Source organism: Lithobates pipiens, unplaced genomic scaffold, assembly GCF_037356315.1.
Source record: "Lithobates pipiens isolate NorthernLeopardFrog02 unplaced genomic scaffold, aLitPip1_a1.2 Scaffold_18, whole genome shotgun sequence".
Lineage (NCBI taxonomy): Eukaryota > Metazoa > Chordata > Amphibia > Anura > Ranidae > Lithobates > Lithobates pipiens.
In genome coordinates this window covers 570,108,529-570,130,565 of record NW_027507758.1, presented here as the reverse complement: position 1 = coordinate 570,130,565, position 22,037 = coordinate 570,108,529, and the positions used below count along the sequence as shown (strand labels likewise).

The window sequence follows — 22,037 nt, the reverse complement described above, 5'->3', positions numbered from 1 at the left end:
GAGTAAACCCCACACAGGCACAGGGAGGACATGCACACTCCAGGTAGATAATGTAGTGGTTGAGATTCCAACCAGCAACCCTAGTGCTGCTAGGCGCAAGTACTAACCACTTAGCCACTGTGCTGCCCCATGTATTTAAACTTACAGTAACTGGAAATGGCAAACACACTTGAAACATGGGTAGCATTGTGGTTAAGTTAGGATCAGGGTTCCCAGGGGTTAGGAGGTAGGCCCCTTTTGTCCTCAGTAGATGTGGCTGTGATGTGATGACCCAAACTGAGCATCCACTGACTCCTCTAAACTGCTTCCTCGGGATGCTCAGCTCTCTGGTGACAGTATTTCCTGGCCTTTTACATTTATATGCTCCTATCCCCTGGCAATTACTCCTGAGCACAGCAGGAGCTTTTTCCTTTCTGACTGGATAGTTTATCTTTAATGTAGACCACTTGTAAAAATCATTAAACATATAAAAATCTTTTTTTCTTTTTTTTTTTTGCTAGAAAGTTACTTAGAACCCCCAAACATTATAGATTTTTTAAGCTGAGACCATAGAGAATAAAATGGTGGGTTTTGCTATTTTTTTTATGTCATGGTATTTGTTCAGCGGTTTTTCAAACGCATTTAAAAAAAAAAATACATTTGAATTAATTTTAATGAAAAAAACACAATATAATACCCAATTTTATTAGTAAAATATAAACGATGATGTTACACTGATTAAATAGATACCTAACATGTCATGTTTTAAAATGTGCACACTCGTGGAATGGCGCAATATTACGGTACTTAAAAATCTCCACAGGAGATGCTTTAACCACTTGCTTACTGGGCACTTAAACCCCCCTCAGTCCCAGACCAATTTTCAGCTTTCAGCGCTGATGCACTTTGAGTGACAATTACGCGGTCATACAACACTGTACCCAAATGAATTTTTTATCATTTTTTTCCCACAAATAGAGCTTTCTTTTGGTGGTATTTAGTTACAGCTCGGAGTTTTATTTTTTGCTAAACAAACAAAAAAAGATGCAAAAAAAAAAAAATCATGTTTTAATAGTTTGTTATAAAATTTTGCAAACGGGTCATTTTTCTCCTTCATTGAAGTGCGCTGATTAGACGGCACTGATAGGCTGCATTGGTGGGCACTGATGGGCTGCATTGGTGGGCACTGATGGGCTGCATTGGTGGGCACTGATAGGCTGCACTGGTGGGCACTGATAGGCATAGTTAAGGCGGCACTAATAGGCACAGATAAGGCGGCACCGATGGGCACAGATAAGGCGGCACTGATGGGCAAAGATGGGCACAGATAAGATGGCACGGATGGGTGGCACGGATAAGTGGCACGGATGGGTGGCACGGATGGGCACTGATAGGTACCACAGATAGATGGGACTGATGGGCACTGATAGGTGGCACTGATAGGTGGCTCTGATAGGTGGCACTGCTGGGCACTGATGGGCGGCACTGCTGGGCACTGATGGGCGGCACTGCTGGGCACTGATGGGCGGCACTGGGGTGCAGCACCTGAGGCAGATTTTGGGTGGCACTGTGGGTGGCACTGTGGGTGGCACTGCTGGGTGGCACTGTGGGTGGCACTGTGGGCACTGCTGGGTGGCACTGTGGGCACTATGGGCACTGCTGGGTGGCACTGACAGGGGGGCACTTACTTTATTTCAGGATGGCACTGCGGGTGGCAGGTGGGCACTGGCAGGGGGCAGGTGTCCGTTTAAATTGCTGGCCGTGATCGGGACTGATGTCCCGAACACGGCCGCCGGCGATCGGCTTTTTTTTTTCTCCTCGCGCTGTCAGCGCGAGGAGGAATACTAGCCGATTACCGGCTCCGTTTTATCACATGATCAGCTGTCATTGGCTGACAGCTGATCACGTGATAAGGGGTCGGGATCGACCCCTTACACGGATCGGTGATCAGGCGAGTCTCACGGACTCGCCGATCACAGAGCGCGCCGCGCGCGCCCCTCAGGGGGCGCGCAGGCCGCTCGTAACCGGGACTACGTCAATAGACGTAGTCCCGAAAATGTGGGTCCGCGCTATTGCCGTCATTTTGCAATAGCGCGGATCCCAAGTGGTTAAAAGCCTTTACAGGTTATCAGTTTAGAGTTAGAGTTTGTGCAAGCACGGGTGTACATGGGTGCTTTAAAATATATATATATATTATAATTATTATTATTGTTATTTATTTTAGTTGAATTTTTTTCTTTTACATTGTCTCTTTTACATGTAAACATCCCTTGTGATAGCAATAAGCAGTGACAGGTCCTCTTTATTGAGACATCTAAGGTCTATTAGACCCCAGGTCTCTCCTCTGCCCTTAAAAGCATCTGATGAAACCAAACCAAGATCAGATGCTTTATCAAGTCACAAATGACTTATTTACATTCTGGTTTCTAATACCATAGAAATAATAGGGGAAGATCCGGTTCCTGATCACCTCTATGGTAAGTCCAGGGCTGCCACTTGGGATAGGAGAGCCCGGAGAGGTGCCAGGACTGCTTTTGCAGAACAGAATAAGCTGCTGAAAGAAACACTCGGATGATGCTTGTAGCTGCAAACATAATCCCAGTATTCCAATTATACTTGGTGACGTAAATGTATATTACCCAGTCTTAATTGGGTTAAACCCCATCATTATACCTCCCTGGACTTGTAGTACTGCTTTGCAAGGACTGTCCACATTGCAGAAAGAAGAATAAGAAGAGGACCCTGCATGACACATAACCGAAAAAGGCACATATATTTTTTTTGTTTTGGAAGTGGTGGTAGCTAAGCTTTCTACCCAACCTGATCATGTCCCAGGATCTCTTGGTGTCAGCATAGACTCTTAGCAGTGATTCAGATAGCAGAGGAATGAGAGAGCAGAAAGAAATCAAACTAGGTGTGTTGGATTGAGGCAAGTACACACTTAGAGGGATATGCTCTGTTCATTTTTCATTTCAAGGGTTTACAACCACTTTAACCTCTAATCCTATCCCTAATCCAAATATAATTCTTAAACCCTAACATTAGAGTTAGATTAAAACCAACCTTTTAAAGGAATTATAAAAAAAAAAAAAAAAAAAAAAAACTTACTTTGACTTTGCTGAAAGTATTTGACCATTGACTATTAGGCACCAATACCACCCAGTCCCTGCACTAATAACAAGTGTAGCGGTCTCCCTGACTTCCAAGGGCCTGATGGTGACCCCCAGAGCCAGGGAGAACTGACATTCCTCCTCTGGATGCAGGTTACTAGGCATAGTGGGTGTGGTGCAAGGTAAAAAGATTGAGCGCCTGTCACTTCTGTAAAAACTAGTGTTTTATTTCTCTAAACAGGAACGTTGGGGAGAGAGGGTTTAGGGCACAGGACACCCTTAGGTAAATGCAATAGCAATTAAGGCACATACAGAACGAAGGCCTTTACGCTGAATGCAGCGATCTTTATCTTGTAGCAACAGCTGTCTCCTATGGCAACCACTTCTCTCACAATATCCTACTGTAGATCTTCCAGTTTAACTCACAGTAACCCACTGTAGATCTTCAAGCTTATCTCACAGTATCCCACTATAGATCCTTAAATAGGAAGTAAAGCCTGATGGGTTTTACGTCTTCTTTTGCTCCCTGCAAACCCTGCAAACTAAAAGCATAATGGGCTAGTATGCAATGCATACTAGTCCACTATGTGAAACTTACCTGCAAACGAAGCCTGCGCTGTCCCCTGTGCAGGCTGTGTCCATCTTCGCCCTTCTTCCTTCCCGGACCGCGGACTCCGGCTCTGTCACTGGCCGGAGTCGCGTGACATCACTCCCGCGCATGCGCGCCGCAGCAGTCAGTCACGGCACACGCTGGGGAAGAAACGGCGCGGAGGTCCGTTTCTTCACAGTGCATCCGACGATGACGACATCGGCACACTACATGTGAAATATCTCCTAAACCGCGCACACTTCGGAGATATTTCCACTTTTACCTGCAGGTAAAAGTCAAACAAGGCAGTTTACAACCACTTTAAGCTCAGCTCGCCATCTTTCACTAGACTTCTTGGATGCTCAGTCACCCGCTGGACTCCCGAGCTTCATCCATAGCTAACCACTGTACTTTATCTTCAAGCTTTACTTACAGCTACCCGCTGTACTCCTTCAAGCTTTTCTCACAGCTACCCACTGCCTTCCTGGATGAGTCTCTAATGAAGCTTTCCCACCACTCCACCATCCCTGGCTAGTGAAGTGTCTATTTTGGCACACCTTCAGAACTTCAACCTCTCTAAACTTGCCTCCGGTAACAAGAGTGGTGTTTCCTTTGTGGCAACTGCTTCTCCTTTACCTCTGACAACAATCAGGCTCCCTCAGGCCGAGCCTCTAACACATGCTGTTCCACCCCAGACTTCAGGCTTAACCTTGGCTGCTCCTTCTTTGCGGAACCACAAACTGCTGGATAGGCCTTAAGTGTACCTAGAAGCCAGCATGCCTCCTAGATAGGCCTCGGGCTCAGGCCTAGCAACCAGGAGCTTCTCAACACACACCCACCCAGGCCACAGCCTCGGGCTGGAAAAACTCAGATCATCTGACTCCTCCCAAATAAATAGCCTATCCAAGCATATACAGCTAGTTACCCATTATCTAAATTTATGGTAATCCATCATTCTATTGCCAAAAACTACAGTGCCACCTATTGACAGAAGAGAGAGACTCAGACTTAGGACAGGAATCAGTGGTTCAACCTACCAATTACCCATGCTAGTTACCACCTAGCATAGCTAGATTTTTTAGCAGCCCTGTTTAGGACCAGGGTGCTACACAAGCATCACCAGGTTTTGTTTCCGATTGCCCCCCACCCCAAAAATTGTGACTTAAATATATAAAGTACTGTGTATTTTTTTTTTTTTTATTCAGCTGGGAAGTTCTAAACAATTTTTAGGTTTTTATTGTTGTCTGCTTCACCGCCAGAAAGATTCCATCTCCCTGTTTGTCCCGCTGTCAATGTGTTTAGGTACCCCATCCTCCTTCCCTATCCAGAACTAATTTTACAGATCACATATAAATTATGAACCCCAAAATATGCCCTTGGTTTTTTGATACACTCATGAATCTGTAATGTGTAATTACGTTTTTTGTATTCATATTGAAATGATTATAATATTATAAAAGTGACATTTTTCTTATGACATATGTCAATGTGTCACTGTATCTGTGATGTGTAATGATGTTGAGCCCTCGTTCACACTGAGGGCGGGTTAGAAATTGTGCGGGTTTGAACTCGCTCAATTTCAAACCCACATTTCAGTGCGAGTTGGGGTGATTTGAAAGACATCTGTGCGGGTTTATGCACAAATGTCTATTGAAATCGCCCCCAAAGTCCCCAAAAGTAGTGCAGGAACTACTATTGGAAATTGGTGCTGCGCCGCAAAGTCAGCATTGCAACAATTGGGACAGTGCCATTGCCAGCAATAGGCTGCGATTTGGCATGTCAAATCATGCCGATGTGAACAGGGGCTTAATGTGTGAAGTTTTAAGCCAGTCAACTGGCGCAAATTTAAGATGATTCCAGCTGAATGTGGCACTTCAATAAAATTTACAAAAATTAGAAAGTAAACCGTTTTAATTAAACATGTCTTAGCATGCAAACTGATATAAATGAGCCCTAAGAGTGGTTAAAGCAGTAAATAAAGATGTGTTTTTTAGTTTTAACATTGCTTTTTTTTACTTTTTAAAAGAAAAAAAAAAAACAACAAGCCGATGTGACTACACACACAGCTCATGAACTATTTTTGAAAGAAAACCAGGACACAATTGTACGGTGACGTCTGGTAGAGATATGCAAATATGGTCTATGATTTATCAGCACTACATTTTAGTTCAGGAAGCTTGGCCGCTGTCAATATGATTTATCAAGGTAAGATTTTCCTTCTGCTCAATAAATAAGAGCACGCTTGGTACACCAATGTCAGAGAGGAAACCACACTACAATGAAACCAAACCACAGACTTACCAGAGATCAGTGGAAAGCCCATAGAGCTGGCTATATAATGCCGGGGTCCCAACCTGATGTACATCTCACAGCACCTACCTGCTGCAGATACATTCACATAGAGAACAGAGAAGAACTATGGACAGCACACGAGCCACCATGGTGAGGACCGCTTTAATCTCTCTCTCTCTCTCTCTCTCTCTCTCTCTCTATATATATATATATATATATATAATCTTTTTTTGATCTTGGTTAGGCATTGCTTTCATATCCTGCAAAATCAAGAGGCAGTCTGTTGTTTAGTGTCTTTTTATCAACATTTTTGCTGTAAGTCAGGGCAGCAAAATGATTTTAAATATATGTTCATGATATAGGTAGGATTATTGACTCCTGTCTAAATTGGCCCTATTATGTGTGTATGCATGTGAGATAGAGACCTTAAACTGTAAGTGCAATACGTTATTTTTTTGCTATATAAATACCTATAATAAATTATAATACATTATGAAATATGAGTTCTTGATTTGACATTATGCTTAAACCATGCAAATTTAAGAGCCAGCCTTTTTTGTCGTTTTTGAAGTTGTAATTTGGGGGGACTGAAATGATAGGTTTTGCTAATTTTGTTCTTTACATACCTTGTTATTGTTTCTGAAGCTTCTGAGGGTGCTGACGTATTCATGCTGCCATGTGGGGACCTATATTATTATCTTTGTTACTTAATTAAAATCCCAGAGATAAAAAGTAACCCTTTAAAATGCATTTCCTTTCAACGTGGGTACTTTAGATTAGCCATTCTCACTCAGGGGGACCCTAGTGTTCCTCAAGATGTTGCTAGAAATTCCCTGAGCTTTGTCTGATTGACTTCTATTTGATGGTCCCTCCATAGTTCTGGGAAAAATACCACTTGGCAAGCCAGCAGCATGGCACCAATGATCTTTTTGTTGTCTGTATGGGGGGGAAGGGGGCATTCTGATCACCACTGTAAGGGGCATTCTTCCCACTGGTCACCAGTGCAATGAGCATTTGTCCCACTGACCTCCTATGAATTGGTTTTAGCAGGGGTCCCCCGAGACCTGAAAATTATTTCAAGGCTTCCTCAAAAAGGTTGAGAAAGGCTGCTTTAGATGAATATTTGGGGCTGTAGGTTCTGTTGCTTTGGCCTCTGCCTTTAAATCAGTTTATTTAGTTTACAAATCTTGTTCTATAAAATAAGACTTTTGAAGGAAATTTTTATGCCCAAGTGGAAATGTTTTTTTTTTTTTGGCTTGCATATGGAATGATTTATAAAGTAATATTAAATTTTTTTTGGATGCTTTGGAAGAATCTTACAGAATAAATTTCTGTTTCATTTCTGGCCATAGATAACTGATTTTACAAACAGTTTATCAGTACATATCTTGTTTGAGTTCTTAAGGTTACTAAGGCAGGGAAGGTATGTCAAAATGGAAATTCCTATATTTTACTTGTTGTCATTTAGGGAGCTGTATGCGCAAGGAATAATGGGGTTGATTTACTAAAACCGGAGAGTGCAAAATCTGGTGCAGCTCTGCATAGAAACCAATCAGCTTCCAGGTTTTTTTGTTTTTTTTTCATCAAAGCTTAATTGAACAAGATGAGAAGTTGATTGGCTATCATGTACAGCTGCACCAGATTTTGCATTCTCCTGTTTTAGAAAATCAATCCTGCTGTATTTTTGTGACCATCTAACTATCAAATGTTGAAAGTCTACAATTTTAAAACGCTCTCTTGTGCACCTTGGGTACTTTAATATTTACAAGTTTTGCTTTAATTATTGCCTATAAATGTATTTTCTGTTTCACAATATACATATAAAAACATTTCAAAATAATACCTAATTATTATTTTTTGGTATTTTGTGTAGAATAGATTTTGAAGTAAAAATATGCTTATTAAAATTACTTATATTTACTTAAACATAATTAAAATTCAGTTGTCATTCTTTTTTTCTTTTTTTTTACGGATAATGGAAATTTGTCCAAGATTATCCCAGTAGTAGTGCTGTAAAATATATATATCATTAACTGGTCTTCTTTTTTATTCCCCAGATCCAGCTCACTGTACTGATTTTGCTCTTGGGGGACTCTCTGTTGGTCCCTATCGCAGCTTTGGATCTCCATCACCCAAAGAAAGGAGGATGTCCCCCTGTTACAAAGTTCCCCACATCAGTGAAAGTTAATCTGAACATTAATGGACAGGATGTTCCCGCCATTAGTGGTGATGTGAGGAAACGTTCCATCTCTCCATGGGAGTACAGGTAATCTTTCTTTGCTGTCATAATTGCCATGATCTTAGCTTCTTTAGAGGCAAAATCCCTTTACTAATTGAACCCACAGACAGATTTAATACAAACATTGTCAGAAATTTGCAACTAGTAGTTGTGCAATGGGTTACAACATTTGTCCCGTTTTAATTGCTATTTACGACCCTGTTGGGAATATTTAGCTTCATTTGTCGCCTCAGTGAGGCAGAGAAAGTGAGGGAACATCCGTCAGTTGACAGATGTTGCAGAACAAGAGGTGAGGGAAATCTTCCTTTCAGTGCACTTGTTCTGGTTACAACTATTAAGGCTTTTCGCTCACTGTGTGTCATCACTAGGGGAAGAAGCTTTGGAACAAACCCCAAAAATATTCAAGTATGTCTATGTTAACCATATATGACAGCTCACACTTTGCACATTAAATAACTTATGGGGGAAAACGTTTAAATGTGTTATTGATTTTGAAAATAGTTATAGAGTGTTATTATATAGCAGTTAGCTAGAGTTTGGCTTCAATTTGTTAGCATATCTAAATCTCCTAGTGCATCTAACACCCCCCTCCCCCTAGAATGACAATGTTGCTATCCAAAGGTGCCCCCATGCTCCTTCATCCAGAGTGGGGACACTGTAATACAGGAAGTGTGTTAATGACCAGATCACCAGGTGAAAACAAAGGGAAAAAAGCCTAAAAATTATGCTGCCACCATATCTAATGATTGGTAATCTGCAATATATTATATTTTTGGTTTTGGGTTTAATAGCGCTTTAATACAATGTAGAGAAATGTCCAGCTGAGGGGGTGCTCAGAGTATGGACTTGGACTTTAAGACAATATACTTTAAATGTCTTTTTAGCTCAGCTGCAGTGTAATGACACCACTAAAAATTCTCTGACTCATTTTGCTTGTTGTCTGAGGTCGCTCAATAATAACTTATAATGTTGTTTCTTTTACGCAGCTATGATGTAAACAACAACCGATTCCCCTCTACAATTGCTGAGGCCAAGTGTCTCCATACCGGATGTTTGGATGCAGAAGGTAATGTGGACATCAACCTGAACTCAGTCCCCATCAGACAAGAGATTCTGGTCATCCACCGAGAAATGAAAGGTTGTGCCTCCACCTTTAAGCTGGAGAAGAAGATGGTCACTGTTGGCTGCACCTGTGCCCGGCCCATGGTCCAAGAGCAATAACACAGAACGACAGCAATGTTACTGGACTCCTTTGGGATGCCACCCATAAATAGTTCTTTGAAATAGGAGGTTTGAAATAGGAGGTTTTGGTGTCTTTTAGAGTCTTACTAAAGGTCTACACTGCTTCTGTATGCCTTCAAACCATTTTTTATGTGGAAAGAATTTCTACTTCTTGATTTTGCTGATTGTGATAAGCATTTTTCATGTGTAGAGCAAAAAGTTTAGGTTGTTAGACAGTTTGATGTGACAGGCTAAATTGATGTGACAGTTTGATGTGACAGTTTGATGTGACAGTTTTGTTGGATATTCCAACTGTGTGTGGTCTACACCAGACTGTTTCCGTCGGAGTATCCGACAGACCAAGTTTTCCAACTTGTTGGTAAAATTTTCCGACAAAATGCTCCGATCGGACATACTCCGATCATGTGTAGAGAATTACGATCGGACAAAGTGCCACGCATGCTCAGATCAAATTCCTACACCAAAGCTATTGGCTACTAGCGTGAATGTAGTCCCGTCGTAACGAAATAACGCCATCACGTCGGATTTTCCGACAACTTTGTCCGACCGTGTGTATGCAACAGTTTCAGACAAAATCCGACGGATTTGGTTGTCGGAATCTCCGACCGTGTGTACAAGGGCTAAGACATCACTAGAGGTAACACTGATGTTTCCATAACCTAAGCACTCCACTGCTGACAGGGTAACATCGTAGTATGTAGTGTTTATCATAATCAGTACAGATCATTCACTTTTTCGAAATATAGACCAAGCCTTCAAAACCAAATTAAAAATTATTTTTAAAACCAGTGCCAACCTCCCAAAACCGCTTCCTTTGCAAAATATCATTTATTACACATTGACAAGTTCACTTTACAGAGATTCTGTCACTCAGCAGTATTGCTGGATTCTCTTTTATTCCAGAGAATGCTGCCGATTGTGATGTGACTTTTTTTTTAAAGTAATGAGTATTAGGTCAGCTGACAAAATAGCCACCAGTGACAGGGTCTCTTGAATTGGACATTTATCTGTAGTATGTATAGGCAACTGTACCATGCATAATAAGAATCAGTAGCACTTTTAAAGTGTGGTTATTTGAGTAGCAATGTATGTTGCAAATCCTATATCTTATTTAATGTATTTATATATTTTATATATTTATATTGTTGTGAAATGTCTATACTTTATATATTTATGATCATCCAAAAAATAAAACATGTGGAAAAAAGTTGAATGTGGTAAAGATGTTTGTATAAACAATATCATAACCATTTTTGTATTGCATTTCAATGGATTTGGAGAATTTAAAGTGGTACATGGGCAGAATTTTATTTTTTATTTTTTTGTGGAGTTGGAAAATGAAGAGAACCTCTGGTCATTTTTGTATTGCTTCCCCATTAGGAATATTTCTTCTTAATTCCTGTTCCACAGACACAACAGAAAGTGAGAGAAATATTCCCAAAGTGGGGGGGGGGGGGTGCTTCCCGGGAATATAATAGTCAGAGGATTTTATCCTTAAAGCCCAAATCTGGCCAATTTATTTTTTAAATGGTGCTCCAGCCATCATAAATATACATAAAAACGGAAATGCACACCTTCCTTCTTGCACTGTCCTCCAGGCTGAATGATTTTCAAAATGATTCAATCTGGAAAACTAAGGACACAAGTGAGTGTAGTCCAAATAGGGAAAAAAATACTTAAAATAAAAGGGGGCAAAAGACAACCAAACAATCTTCCCCATGAGGTGATCTAGAAGTTTTTAAAGAATCCTTCAAGACTTCTGAAACAACTACTCCGGTGGCAATGATGCCAAACTGTAAGAAAGGAATAAAAGCACTTCCAAGAGTATCTTCTAAATTCCAATAAATGAAATGAAAAGGAAAAACAGTAGGGATTTTTGAAGATACTTTTAGAAGCGACTTTGTTCTTTTCTCTAAAGTGAGTGCAGGGTGTTATGATATTGCTCCCTGAGGGGACATCATAACGGTACCCGACACTCAGTGTAACTATGTAGAGCAGTCTTTTTCAACCTTTTAAACACAGAGGAACCCTTGAACTAACTTTTCCAATCTCAGGGAACCCCCTGCTAAAAATAACTTTATTGTATATACAACTCATGATACATTAGTGTGATGGTCAGTAGAAAGAATGCTCCTTACACTTGTGGTCATTGGGAAGAATTACTACCCTGCAGATAGCTAAAAGGATCAATGGTGTCAGTAGGAACTCATCTGAGAGGCAGACATTTCTCATTGCTCGAGGAATCCTAGCAACCTATGGAGGAACCCTAGTGCTTCATGGAACTCTGGTTGAGAAACCCTGATGTAGAGAGTGGAGTTGACATTATCATATCAATGCTGCTCTCTACATCAGTGTTTCTCAACCTCTTTTCAATCAAGGCACCCTTTAAAATGATGCACAATCTCGTGACACCCTATTCTGAAAGGTTAAAAATGAAACAAATAATTTTACATAACCGAGCAGCATCCCTACACATTCAAAAAAACACAAATCTATAGCGCTAGGTTTAGTATAAGAATCCTACATACAGAAGCTAGTACAAAATTGTTGACAGTAATATGTGGTAATGGTGCAGTGCCGAATTAAATAAAGTCTGTAATAAATTAAAGAGTTTATAAATAATCTATGCATGGAAACCGTCACCAACACCCGATCATCACACTGACTCTAATGCCGCGTACACACGGTCGAACTGTTTGACGTACTTAGTCCGTTGAAACACATTTCAGCGGACAATCCGCTCGTGTGTGGGCTTTTTTAGCGTGCAGTCCGGAGTACTAAGATTTTCGGTTTTTCCAAAAATCTGTCTGTCGTACTTTGGTTTCAGCGGACAATACGGTGGTCAGTATGCTAGTTCGACGGACTAAGAATGGCGCATGCCCAGAAAGGATTTACACGGCAGAAGGGTGCTTTGCTGTGTCTTGGACTTCCTATTTCTAGTCCCGTTGTACGTGCTGTACACGTCATCGCGCAAGCTTTCGACGGACTGTTTGTGTATCCGTGTGTGGTCAAGTCCGTTCAGTGGAAAGTACGCCGGATTGTCCGTCGGATTGTATGACGGACTAAGTACGCCATACAATCCGCTCGTGTGTACGCGGCATTGCCCTCAAGAAGAAACATATAGGCAATAAGTATCATCTGATGGCAAGCTCAGCTATCTTCCACTCTAAGCCCCTGTACACACGGTCGGACATTCCAATGGAAAATGTCCGATTGGACCGTGTTGTCAGATGATCCGACCGTGTGTGGGGTCCATCTGACTTTTTCCGTCAGAATGTCTGACCAACAAAGTTTGAGAGCTGGATATAAAATTTTCCGACAACATTGTCCGATCGTTTGTAGAGAATTCCAATCAGACAAAGTGCCACACATGCTCAGATCAAATTACAAGACCAAAGCTATTGGCTACTAGCCTCAACGTAGTTCCGTCGTAATGCACGAACGTCATCACGTTCCGAAAAATCGGATTTTCCAACAACTTGTCCGACCATGTGTATGCTACCCCAGTTTCGGACAAAATCCGTCGGAAAAAATCTGATGGATTTTGTGGTCGGAATGGCCGACCATGTGTACGGGGGCTAAAGATATCACCTCCACCAGAGCAAGATTTCACTAGCACCGATCAGCAGATAATGGAAGCCAATTTAGGAGTATATTCTACCAGCAATCCGCATGAATGTCAAATGATGCTTCCACCACGACAATGATACTCTCAAAATACAAATGAAACACTCCTCATTGCACAGACATCCCAGTTAAAGGTTTATTGTAAAAAAGGAATATAACTTACATTCTCATAGTAAGATAATTGCATATAGAAACAACCAGCATTTCCAACCAACAAGATGGCTGCAGTGTCCCAGCACATGATCACGTCACACATTCCAATTCCTCTCTACATTTTTTGTCATCAGATGATGTCATCAGGGGCGTGGCTTGGACTGACGATATGGCTATTTAAATAAGGGACAGCTTATGCAAAAATAACAGTTATTATCTGCGTTCCAGGTTACCAGAAATACAACCAAAGGCCATTCACAATAAAGGTAGGCACATAGAAGAAAATCATGAACCACTTGCCGACCAGCCGCCGTCATTATACGGCAGGTCGGCACGATCCCGCGAACCGTCGTAGCTGTATGTCAGCTCCCTTAAGGCACGCGCACGCTGCCGGAGGGATTGGGAGGTTGCCAATGCGCATGGCTGGCAGTCATGATGACCATCGGCCACGCTCGATTGCGGGCACGAAAGTCAGAACAGGGACATGTGTGTGTAAACATACAAAAAAAAACACAATATTGTGTTTTTTTCAAAATTGTCACTCTTTTTTTGTTTATAGCGCAAAAATAAAAACCGCAGAGATGATCAAATACCGCCAAAAGAAAGCTCTATTTGTGGGAAAAAAAGGACATCAATTTTGTTTGGGTACAGCGTCTCACGAATGCGCAATTGTGAGTTAAAGCGATGCAGTGCCGTATCGCAAAAAATGGCCTGGTCATTGAGCAGCCATCTTTTCTGAGGCTGATGTGGTTAATAAAAATGATAATATATCCAGTTCTGAAAGATATCACCCCCTAATAAGGAATTGAATCACAAGCATTCAAAGATATAACAGACACTTGTTAACTATAGACAACTTAGGCCCATTAAAACCGAATATATCAGGGAACAGCACCATCTTGTGGTTACTAAGTACATTACAATGATAAAACACACCTTAAAGGGGTGTACCAGCGCAAAAAAAACAATTTTTAAAAGTCAGCAGTTACAAAACACTATAGCTGCTGACTTTTAATAAGGACACTTACCTGTCCAGGGCCCCCGCGATGTTGGCCCCTCCGAGGCCGATATGTCCCTCGTATCGTGACCCGGCGCCGCCGTACTCACTAAGGGAAACAGGCAGTGGAGCCTTGCGGCTTCACTGCCCGTTTCCTACTGGGCATGCTTGAGTCGCGCGGCGCTTTGTGAATGGGGCGCGCTGTGTTCTGGGACACACGCGGTTCCCAGAACACACCGCGCCACCTTCCCCAGAAGACAGCGTGAGGAGAAGAGAATACCGAAGATCACCGCGGAGTAGGAAGAGGCAGATTAGGAAGACTGCCTAGCAACAGGGGTTTCTAGTAAATTAAAAAATATATATTTTTTCAAATGTTTTATTTCTTATTTTTTGAAGAATATTAATGCTATTTTTTATTTTTTTTGGCCCTCCACTTTAACATGTACATCTAAAAATTCAAATACACCTTGATTAAGGCCATATTACAAACAGAAAAATTAATTGTCGATATAAAAAAATATTAAGCAAGTGGCAACATCTATATTTAATCATTATTAATAAAAGAATTCCTATCCTATTCGATATTCATACAGAATGGGGTATAGGTTTTAGCTTGCTATATCCATCTCGTTTCTAACCTAGAAACCTCTCTGACTACATTGCTACCCGACTACATTGCTACCCCTCCAATGACTAGTAAACCTATCTATTCCTAAAAAGATGATCCCCTCGGGATTACGATTATGACGCAAAGCATAATGCTTAGACAAGCCATGCTTTGGAAATCCCTACACATTGGACACCCAATGTTTGTACAATGGAAATAGACTTTGGCAAACTGGTTCTTTCTCTTCTCCCTCAGTTTCTGTCCTCATACAGCTATCATGACCCCATTGCTGACAGAGAGGGGCAGGGGAGGGGCAAACAAGAATTCTGTGCAGCCACCCGATGCACCCCTAAGTTATCAATTACATTATTGGTTGGTAAGATGCTGTTAGCCAGCCAATACAGTGCCCAAAAAAGTAATACTGCACAATAAAAACCAGTGGCTTTGTGTAGCAAAAAACAACAGGCTTGATCTACTCTATAACAACAAAGTCTGGGGAAGGCCCAGGAAAAAAACAAAGCCTACTTACCGCCAGCTCACAGACAACCAAATTGACCTGTCTAACAGTATGCGTTAAAAACAGGGGTTTTATTCCACATGCATTTGCAAACGCATGCGTGAGCCACAGAGCCTCGTCAGGGCACCCTGGTACCTGTGGTCCTAACACTAAAATATGACTGTCCCCACAGTGGAGACATCTACTCTATACCTTGCTGACATATTCTGGGCAATTTGGGGCAATTTTCAGGCATTTTCCCCAGCACTCCTGATGAACAAAAATGGCACTCCAAGGTGCCATGGCATCCCAGTTGAAAAAGACTGCCCTACTGTCAGAGAAGATCCAAACAGTGTCCTATGACCAACCTTAAAAAATAGGGAATGGATAAATATAAATGTATAAATGTACAATATTTGTTACCCAAAGCTAGTGCTGTCTCCGTCTCTGCATTTGTTCCCTATACATCTCCACCTATAGAGGCAACAGTTTTATTTCCTTTATATGACAAATATTGTTGTGAGTATACTATTATATTTAATTGTAGCTATATCACCGGCAACACGTTACATCCACTGACTGTTGTTTGAACATGTAAATTACATTTGCTGTACTTCCTCTTCAGCTGCACCCCTTGAAACCCTGAAGAAGCCAAACTTGTCGAAACGCATTGGGATACTACACCTTCCTTATACTTTGTTCTAATTTATGTATTATTGGTTAAACATTATTTATATGCTAATTTGTATGTATGGAAAGGTTATGGGGTCCCTGACTGTATATTTGCAACAAGGTTCATGCAGTATGCTTTTACCTTTAAGACCCCTTTCACACTGGAGATGTTTTTCAGGTGCTTTAGTGTTAAAAATAGCACCTGTAAAGCACCTGAAAAATGGCTAATCTGCAGACACAGTGTGAAAGCCCGAGTGCTTTCACACTAGGGTGTTGCGCTGGCAGGACATTAAAAAAAAAGTCCTGCAAGGAGCATCTTTGAGGCGCATTAGGAGCGGTGTATACACCGCTCCTAAAGCACCCTTGTCCATTGAAATCAATGGGCAGAGCTGCTGAAGCGCCTGCAAAGCACCTCAGCAGTGATGCTTTGGGGTGCTTCTAACCCTTTATTCGCCTGCTGCCGGGGGGCACTTTTAACCCCCACTAGCGGCCCAATAAATCGCCTCTAAAACTACTGTAAAGTGCCGATAAAACTAGCGGCGCTTTATCACTAACGCAGCTGCACTGTCAGTGTTCAAGGGCTCTTAGGGTTACTTACAATACGTTTTGGAATACAATTTATGATTTTATATACGTTTGTATGTGTATTTTTCCTGAGAGCATCTATATTTGCACCTAAAAAGTCTCACTGCTAATTTTATATGGGATGTGGTGCTGAGGTTATCAATTATACTAAAGGTCCCCACTAAAAATTAATGCAATAAGTGTCTTTACTGTAAACTGGTGGTACAAGATGGGCTTTGGGTCACCATCCCTGCAAAGCTGCTGAACAAGAGGCTCCCTGTAGTTCCAGCAACTAATTTACCTGTTTGGATCCTAGGAGGGCCTTCAACACAATGAGAATGATGCTGCCTTGCTCCTGAATTCAGAGCAGCATTGTCCCTCATGCAAGCTGTACCTGCTTGCACTACAGTGGGATGAAATGTTGCAGTGGGTGTGGCTATTAGCATTGTCACTATTCATTCACTAGCCGGTGTTGTGCCATATAGTGTCCAGCCATCATATAGCGTCCGCCCCGTACTGCGCATGCGCAGTACGGGGCGGACGAAGCTTCGGAAAATCTCCGAAGTTGAACGGCGCCTGCGCCGTGAGTGGAGGTGGTGGCCCCTCCATCCAAGTGGACATAGGGTTGTGAATATTAGAGGGCCCCTCGCAGGCGAGCTTTGCTCGCCACGCTTCGGGCTCGCCCTCGCTGCGCTCGGCTCTTTTATATTCCTACTTTATGTCCACTTGGATAGTGGGGATGGAACCTGGACTCACGGCGCAGGCGCCGTTCATCCTCGGCAATTTTTCGGAATCTGTGTAGCTGTGTATTGCGCATGCGCAGTACACAGCGGACACTATCGGATGGGGGACCTTATATGACAAGACACCGGCAGCATATCAATCAGCATCTGGCCACACCTAGCTCTGGTCACTGCTTTCTGGATTGTTGAAACCCTCCCACTGTGAGCTGCAGTGTCCGGGAGGGGGAGCGTGTGACACAAATGAAGGAGCATTTGGCACAGCCAGGGAAGGGAAAGGAAGTTTTTTGTTTACTTTACGAGGCTTGTGCATTAATTTGGCCTTTGGATGTACTTACATTCTTATTTTTTTTCCACTTGCCCCCCACATTTACATACAGAAAATATAAGTGTATTTAAATCATGTGAATAAAAGGTTACAATTGTAAGCACTTCCTGTGAAATGACCTGAAAGCAAAAACAATCTTATCTTTCTTGTGAAAACTACTGACATGTTTACTATCCATTTAATAGAGGTTAAAAAGGCAGACATGTTTAAAGTTCATAGTAGACTAGACAGAAGAAGGTCAGCACTCCAAATTGCAAATAGAAAAATGTACTTAAGATCCATATAAGTTAGATAAAAATCCAATCACATTGCAGGGACATTTAGGTCCCTTTATTAGGGTGACAAGCACAATCAAGATGCTAAGTGTGGAAAACCAATATACACTATATTACCAAATATATTGGGACGCCTGCCTTTACACGCACATGAACTTTAATGGCATCCCAGTCTTAGTCCGTAGGGTTCAATATTGAGTTGGCCCACCCTTTGCAGCGATACCAGCTTCAACTCTTCTGTCCTCAAAGTTTAGGCGTGTGTCTATGGGAATGTTTGACCATTTATCCAGAAGGACATGTGAGGTCAGGCATTGATGTGGACAATAAAGCCTGGCTCGCACAAGGGCTCTATGTACAAATTATATAATTTCATATGATTTTTATATTGTTTTGAACACTGTTATTATATTGTATTTTTCAATAAAATAAATATTTTTTTCTACTTCCCTATTTGCTTCCATGCCTTAAAAGAGTGTTTCTCAACTCCAGTCATCAAGGCGCCCCAACAGATCATGTTTTCAGGCTTTCCATTATTTTGCACAGGTGATTTGATCAGTTTCACTGCCTCAGTAATTACCACAGCTGTTTCATCTGAGGGAAATCCTGAAAACATGACCAGTCGGGGCACCTTGAGGACTGGAGTTGAGAAACACTGCCTTAAAAGTCCGACCTGTTGATATCTATTTGGTATCTTTGTTTTCCTTTGATACATTATGGATGTGGCATTGTGGGTGCTCCCTCCTTCCTATTTCTCATCTCAAAGGTGTTCTATCGGGTTGAGGTCAGGACTCAGGCCAGTCAAGTTCCTTCACCCCAAACTCGCTCATCCATGATATGTTCATAGACCTTGCTTTGTGCACTGGTGTGCAGTCATCTTGGAACAGGGAGGGACCATCCCCAAACTGTTCCCACAAAGTTGGGAGCATGAAAATGTTCAAAATGTCTCAGTATGCTGACTCCTTAAGAGTTACCACTGGAACTAAGAGGACAAGCCCAACCCCTGAAAAAATACCCCACACCAAAATCCCCCCTCCACCAAATGATTTGGACCAGTGCACAAAGCAAAGCCCATAAAGACATGGATGAGCGAGTTTGGGGTTTCAAAATTGAATGTCGAAAGGAAAATAAATTCTAATGTAAACACAAGTACTAGTGCGCTCCACCCAACTAATAACCCTAATAAATACCTATTAATCAGATGACTAAAGGGAAGCTGCCAACATAAATAGTGATCTTTACACCAACAAAGAAAATGTACAAAAAGGTATGTGGCGCTACCTCGCATACTAAAAAACTACAAATATTTAAATAAATATTACAAATAATTAAATCAATTGAATAAATATTACAAATAATTAAATAATAATAAATATGTGCAAAATAGGCAAAAATTTTATATAAACCATGTGCAAAATAGCTGAAGCGAAAAAACATTGCCTAAAGTGCAATAATAACCACACTTAAAAATACAAATAAAATTGTGCAATATACACAAAAGTGCAATCAACAATAAAAGTGCAAAACAAGTGCAAACAAATATTGCATGAAATCCATATATCAAAAATTGTGAAATCTTGTTCAAAAGTGCAGTGCAAACTTCAATATAAAACAGTGACAGTCCACGAAGTCCATGCAGTGAGACAAAAAAAAAAAAAAAATTGCAGCAACTCCTGCTTGTGACAGTCCACCGATATTTTAGCTTGTGCACCCCCTGTTATCCCCAGCCTCTCACCTCAATACAAGACCATCAAGACTTCCGGTTCCGGCGCCGCATGGAGTGACTGCTCCTTCACTCAGCTCCCGCAGCGCGACCCTGTAACCCGGCTTATAAAATCGGCCGAGCGGTTGGGAAACCACCAATCCACCCTTCTCATAGCCTCCTGAGCCATGGACAAGTACCTGGAGAAGTCCAGCGCGCGAACGAACGCGGCGCCGCCCGCGACCGCGGCGCGGCCGCAAATTGAGGCCCCGGCTTCGGCCTACTCGGCTACCTTCTCCTCACAGCGCTCTACAGACATGGAGGTGAGCAGTGACCCATCCTCCCCTCGCCCTGCACAATCCCCACTGACCTCTCCAGCTCCTCCATCCCAGGGCACTCTCCCCACAACCCCTGCAGGTGATTCAACTACGGAGCGCATTGCCCAGGCCGTGGCTGCTCTACTATCCCCCATGATCTCTGCATCGGTGGAAAAGGCCGTAAATGCAGGCATGCAACAGTTAAAGGCCCAAATAGGCGAACACCACACCAGACTAAATGACCTGGAACACCGCGTGTCTGACATGGAGGAGGAATTGTACCAGGCCCAAGCTACTGAACGCTCCCAGGACAGGACGAACCAATACATCTTACAGAAGCTCGATTACTTGGAGAATAGGGCCAGACGGAGTAACCTGCGATTCGTTGGCATCCCTGAGTCGCTTCAGACCTCCGAATTATCTGACTTTTGTGCGATCCGCATCCCAGAGGCCCTGGGCCTCCCGGGCCCCTGCACGGTAGAGAGGGCCCACCGGATGGGTCCCGCCGCACCTGAACGCAAATCCCCCAGACCTATAATTGCAAAGTACCTCAATTACTCTGACAAGGCCCTGATCCTACAGAAGTTCAGACAAACCCGTTCTCTTCAATTGGATGGAATCAAGGTCCTGATTTTCGCCGATTATTCCATCGAGGTCTCCAAGAAGAGGAAAGCATTCCAGCAGGTGTGCTCGGAACTTTTCAAAATGCAACTCAAGTTCTCCCTGGCCTTTCTGGCTGTCCTGCGCCTCAAAGCTCCAAACGGCGACCAGCTAACTTTTCAAGATCCCTCCGAAGCGGAGGCATTTATACGCTCTCTTCACTCGGATTCGCACCCCCACACCCCATCCAAGCCATCATCGCTTAACCGCTCCCTGGACCAACGGAGCCCGCGGAAAGACTCGCCCAAACGGTTCAGGCCCTCTGCCCCGGACCGCTATCCCCGTGATACCCCTCGGTGAGGTCATGGCAGTCTCCCGGATTCCTCCTCTGCTCGCCTTTCCGGCGACCCTTTTGCCGGGTCCATCAGACTTGTAAGTTGCCTTGTTAGGTTTTAATTCATCCGACCAGACAAGGATGTTTGCTCTGCCTGATGCATACCCAGTTTCTATTATTTTTAGGCCCCGTGCCAAATTATGCTCTTATGTAGCAATCTAACCACCGTTGTTCTGTCTTCCTGGCCACCTCTATATCGACTGACTCTTTGTCCTCGCTTAGACGTGGCCCTGCCGCTATTGCGGCCATCTTATATGTTGTAATTTTTGGTTACACTAGTATCTTTGTATGTTTCTTTGTTTTTTTATATGCTCTTTTGATACGTATATTTCTACGGTCCACATTTTCTTTTTCTTCTATAGATATGCTCCCCCCGTAAACTACCCTGTTTTCTTTTTTTGGGTCTTTTTCCTAAAATGCTTAAGCTTCATACCTATATGAAGCTCCCTCCTTACATGACTTATGACGATATTGTGTCCCCTCTGGACTCACTGTGCAAGACTAGCGCCGTACCATGGCACGTATTCTTTTTTTTTTGGCTCTCCTCTAACACTTTTTACCGTGCTCATACTCCCACCCGAGTGCTTTTGCTCCCTGCCTTGGGTCGTGTACTGGGGGCTGGCCTACACAGTGACTCCATGCGGAAAAAAGCGAAGTTCGCTCCAATGTTTTTGTTTATGTATGTATTTCAGTTTATTCCCCATCCCCCCTCCCCCCCCCTATCTTTCTATTGGAGACTACGTCCCCCCTCTCTACGTCACACTCTACGGGTTCCACTGCTACACTGGATTCTTTCTATCCAATCCACACTCTAGCCTGCTCGGTCCACCGGCCAGCGTTAAACATACAACATCGGCCCATATCCCCTTCTCGCCCCCCCTGACATGAACATAATATCCTGGAATGTGAAAGGCCTAAGATCGCCCAATAAGAGAATGAAGATCCTACGGCACCTAAAAAGATTGAAAACAGACATTGCCCTCTTACAGGAAACCCACCTATCCGCTCCAGACTTTCATCGCATGCAGAAACTCTGGGTTGGAAAGGTCCTAGGCTCCGATGCCGTTAACCGAAAGGCGGGTGTTCTCCTGCTGATACATAAAAACCTCCCATGCGA

The 22,037-nt window shown here is 42.6% G+C and overlaps 1 protein-coding gene across 1 annotated transcript; it reads left to right on the top strand.

Annotated features, from left to right (window-relative positions):
* The first annotated feature begins 6,027 nt into the window (after positions 1–6,027).
* Positions 6,028–10,628, top strand: LOC143990282 (interleukin-17F-like). Its single transcript, XM_077490342.1, has 3 exons — positions 6,028–6,120; positions 8,028–8,236; positions 9,196–10,628. Exons 1-3 carry the CDS (start codon positions 6,097–6,099, stop codon positions 9,428–9,430), a joined length of 468 nt encoding a protein of 155 aa, XP_077346468.1. The 5' UTR covers positions 6,028–6,096; the 3' UTR covers positions 9,431–10,628.
* The last annotated feature ends 11,409 nt before the right edge of the window (positions 10,629–22,037 follow it).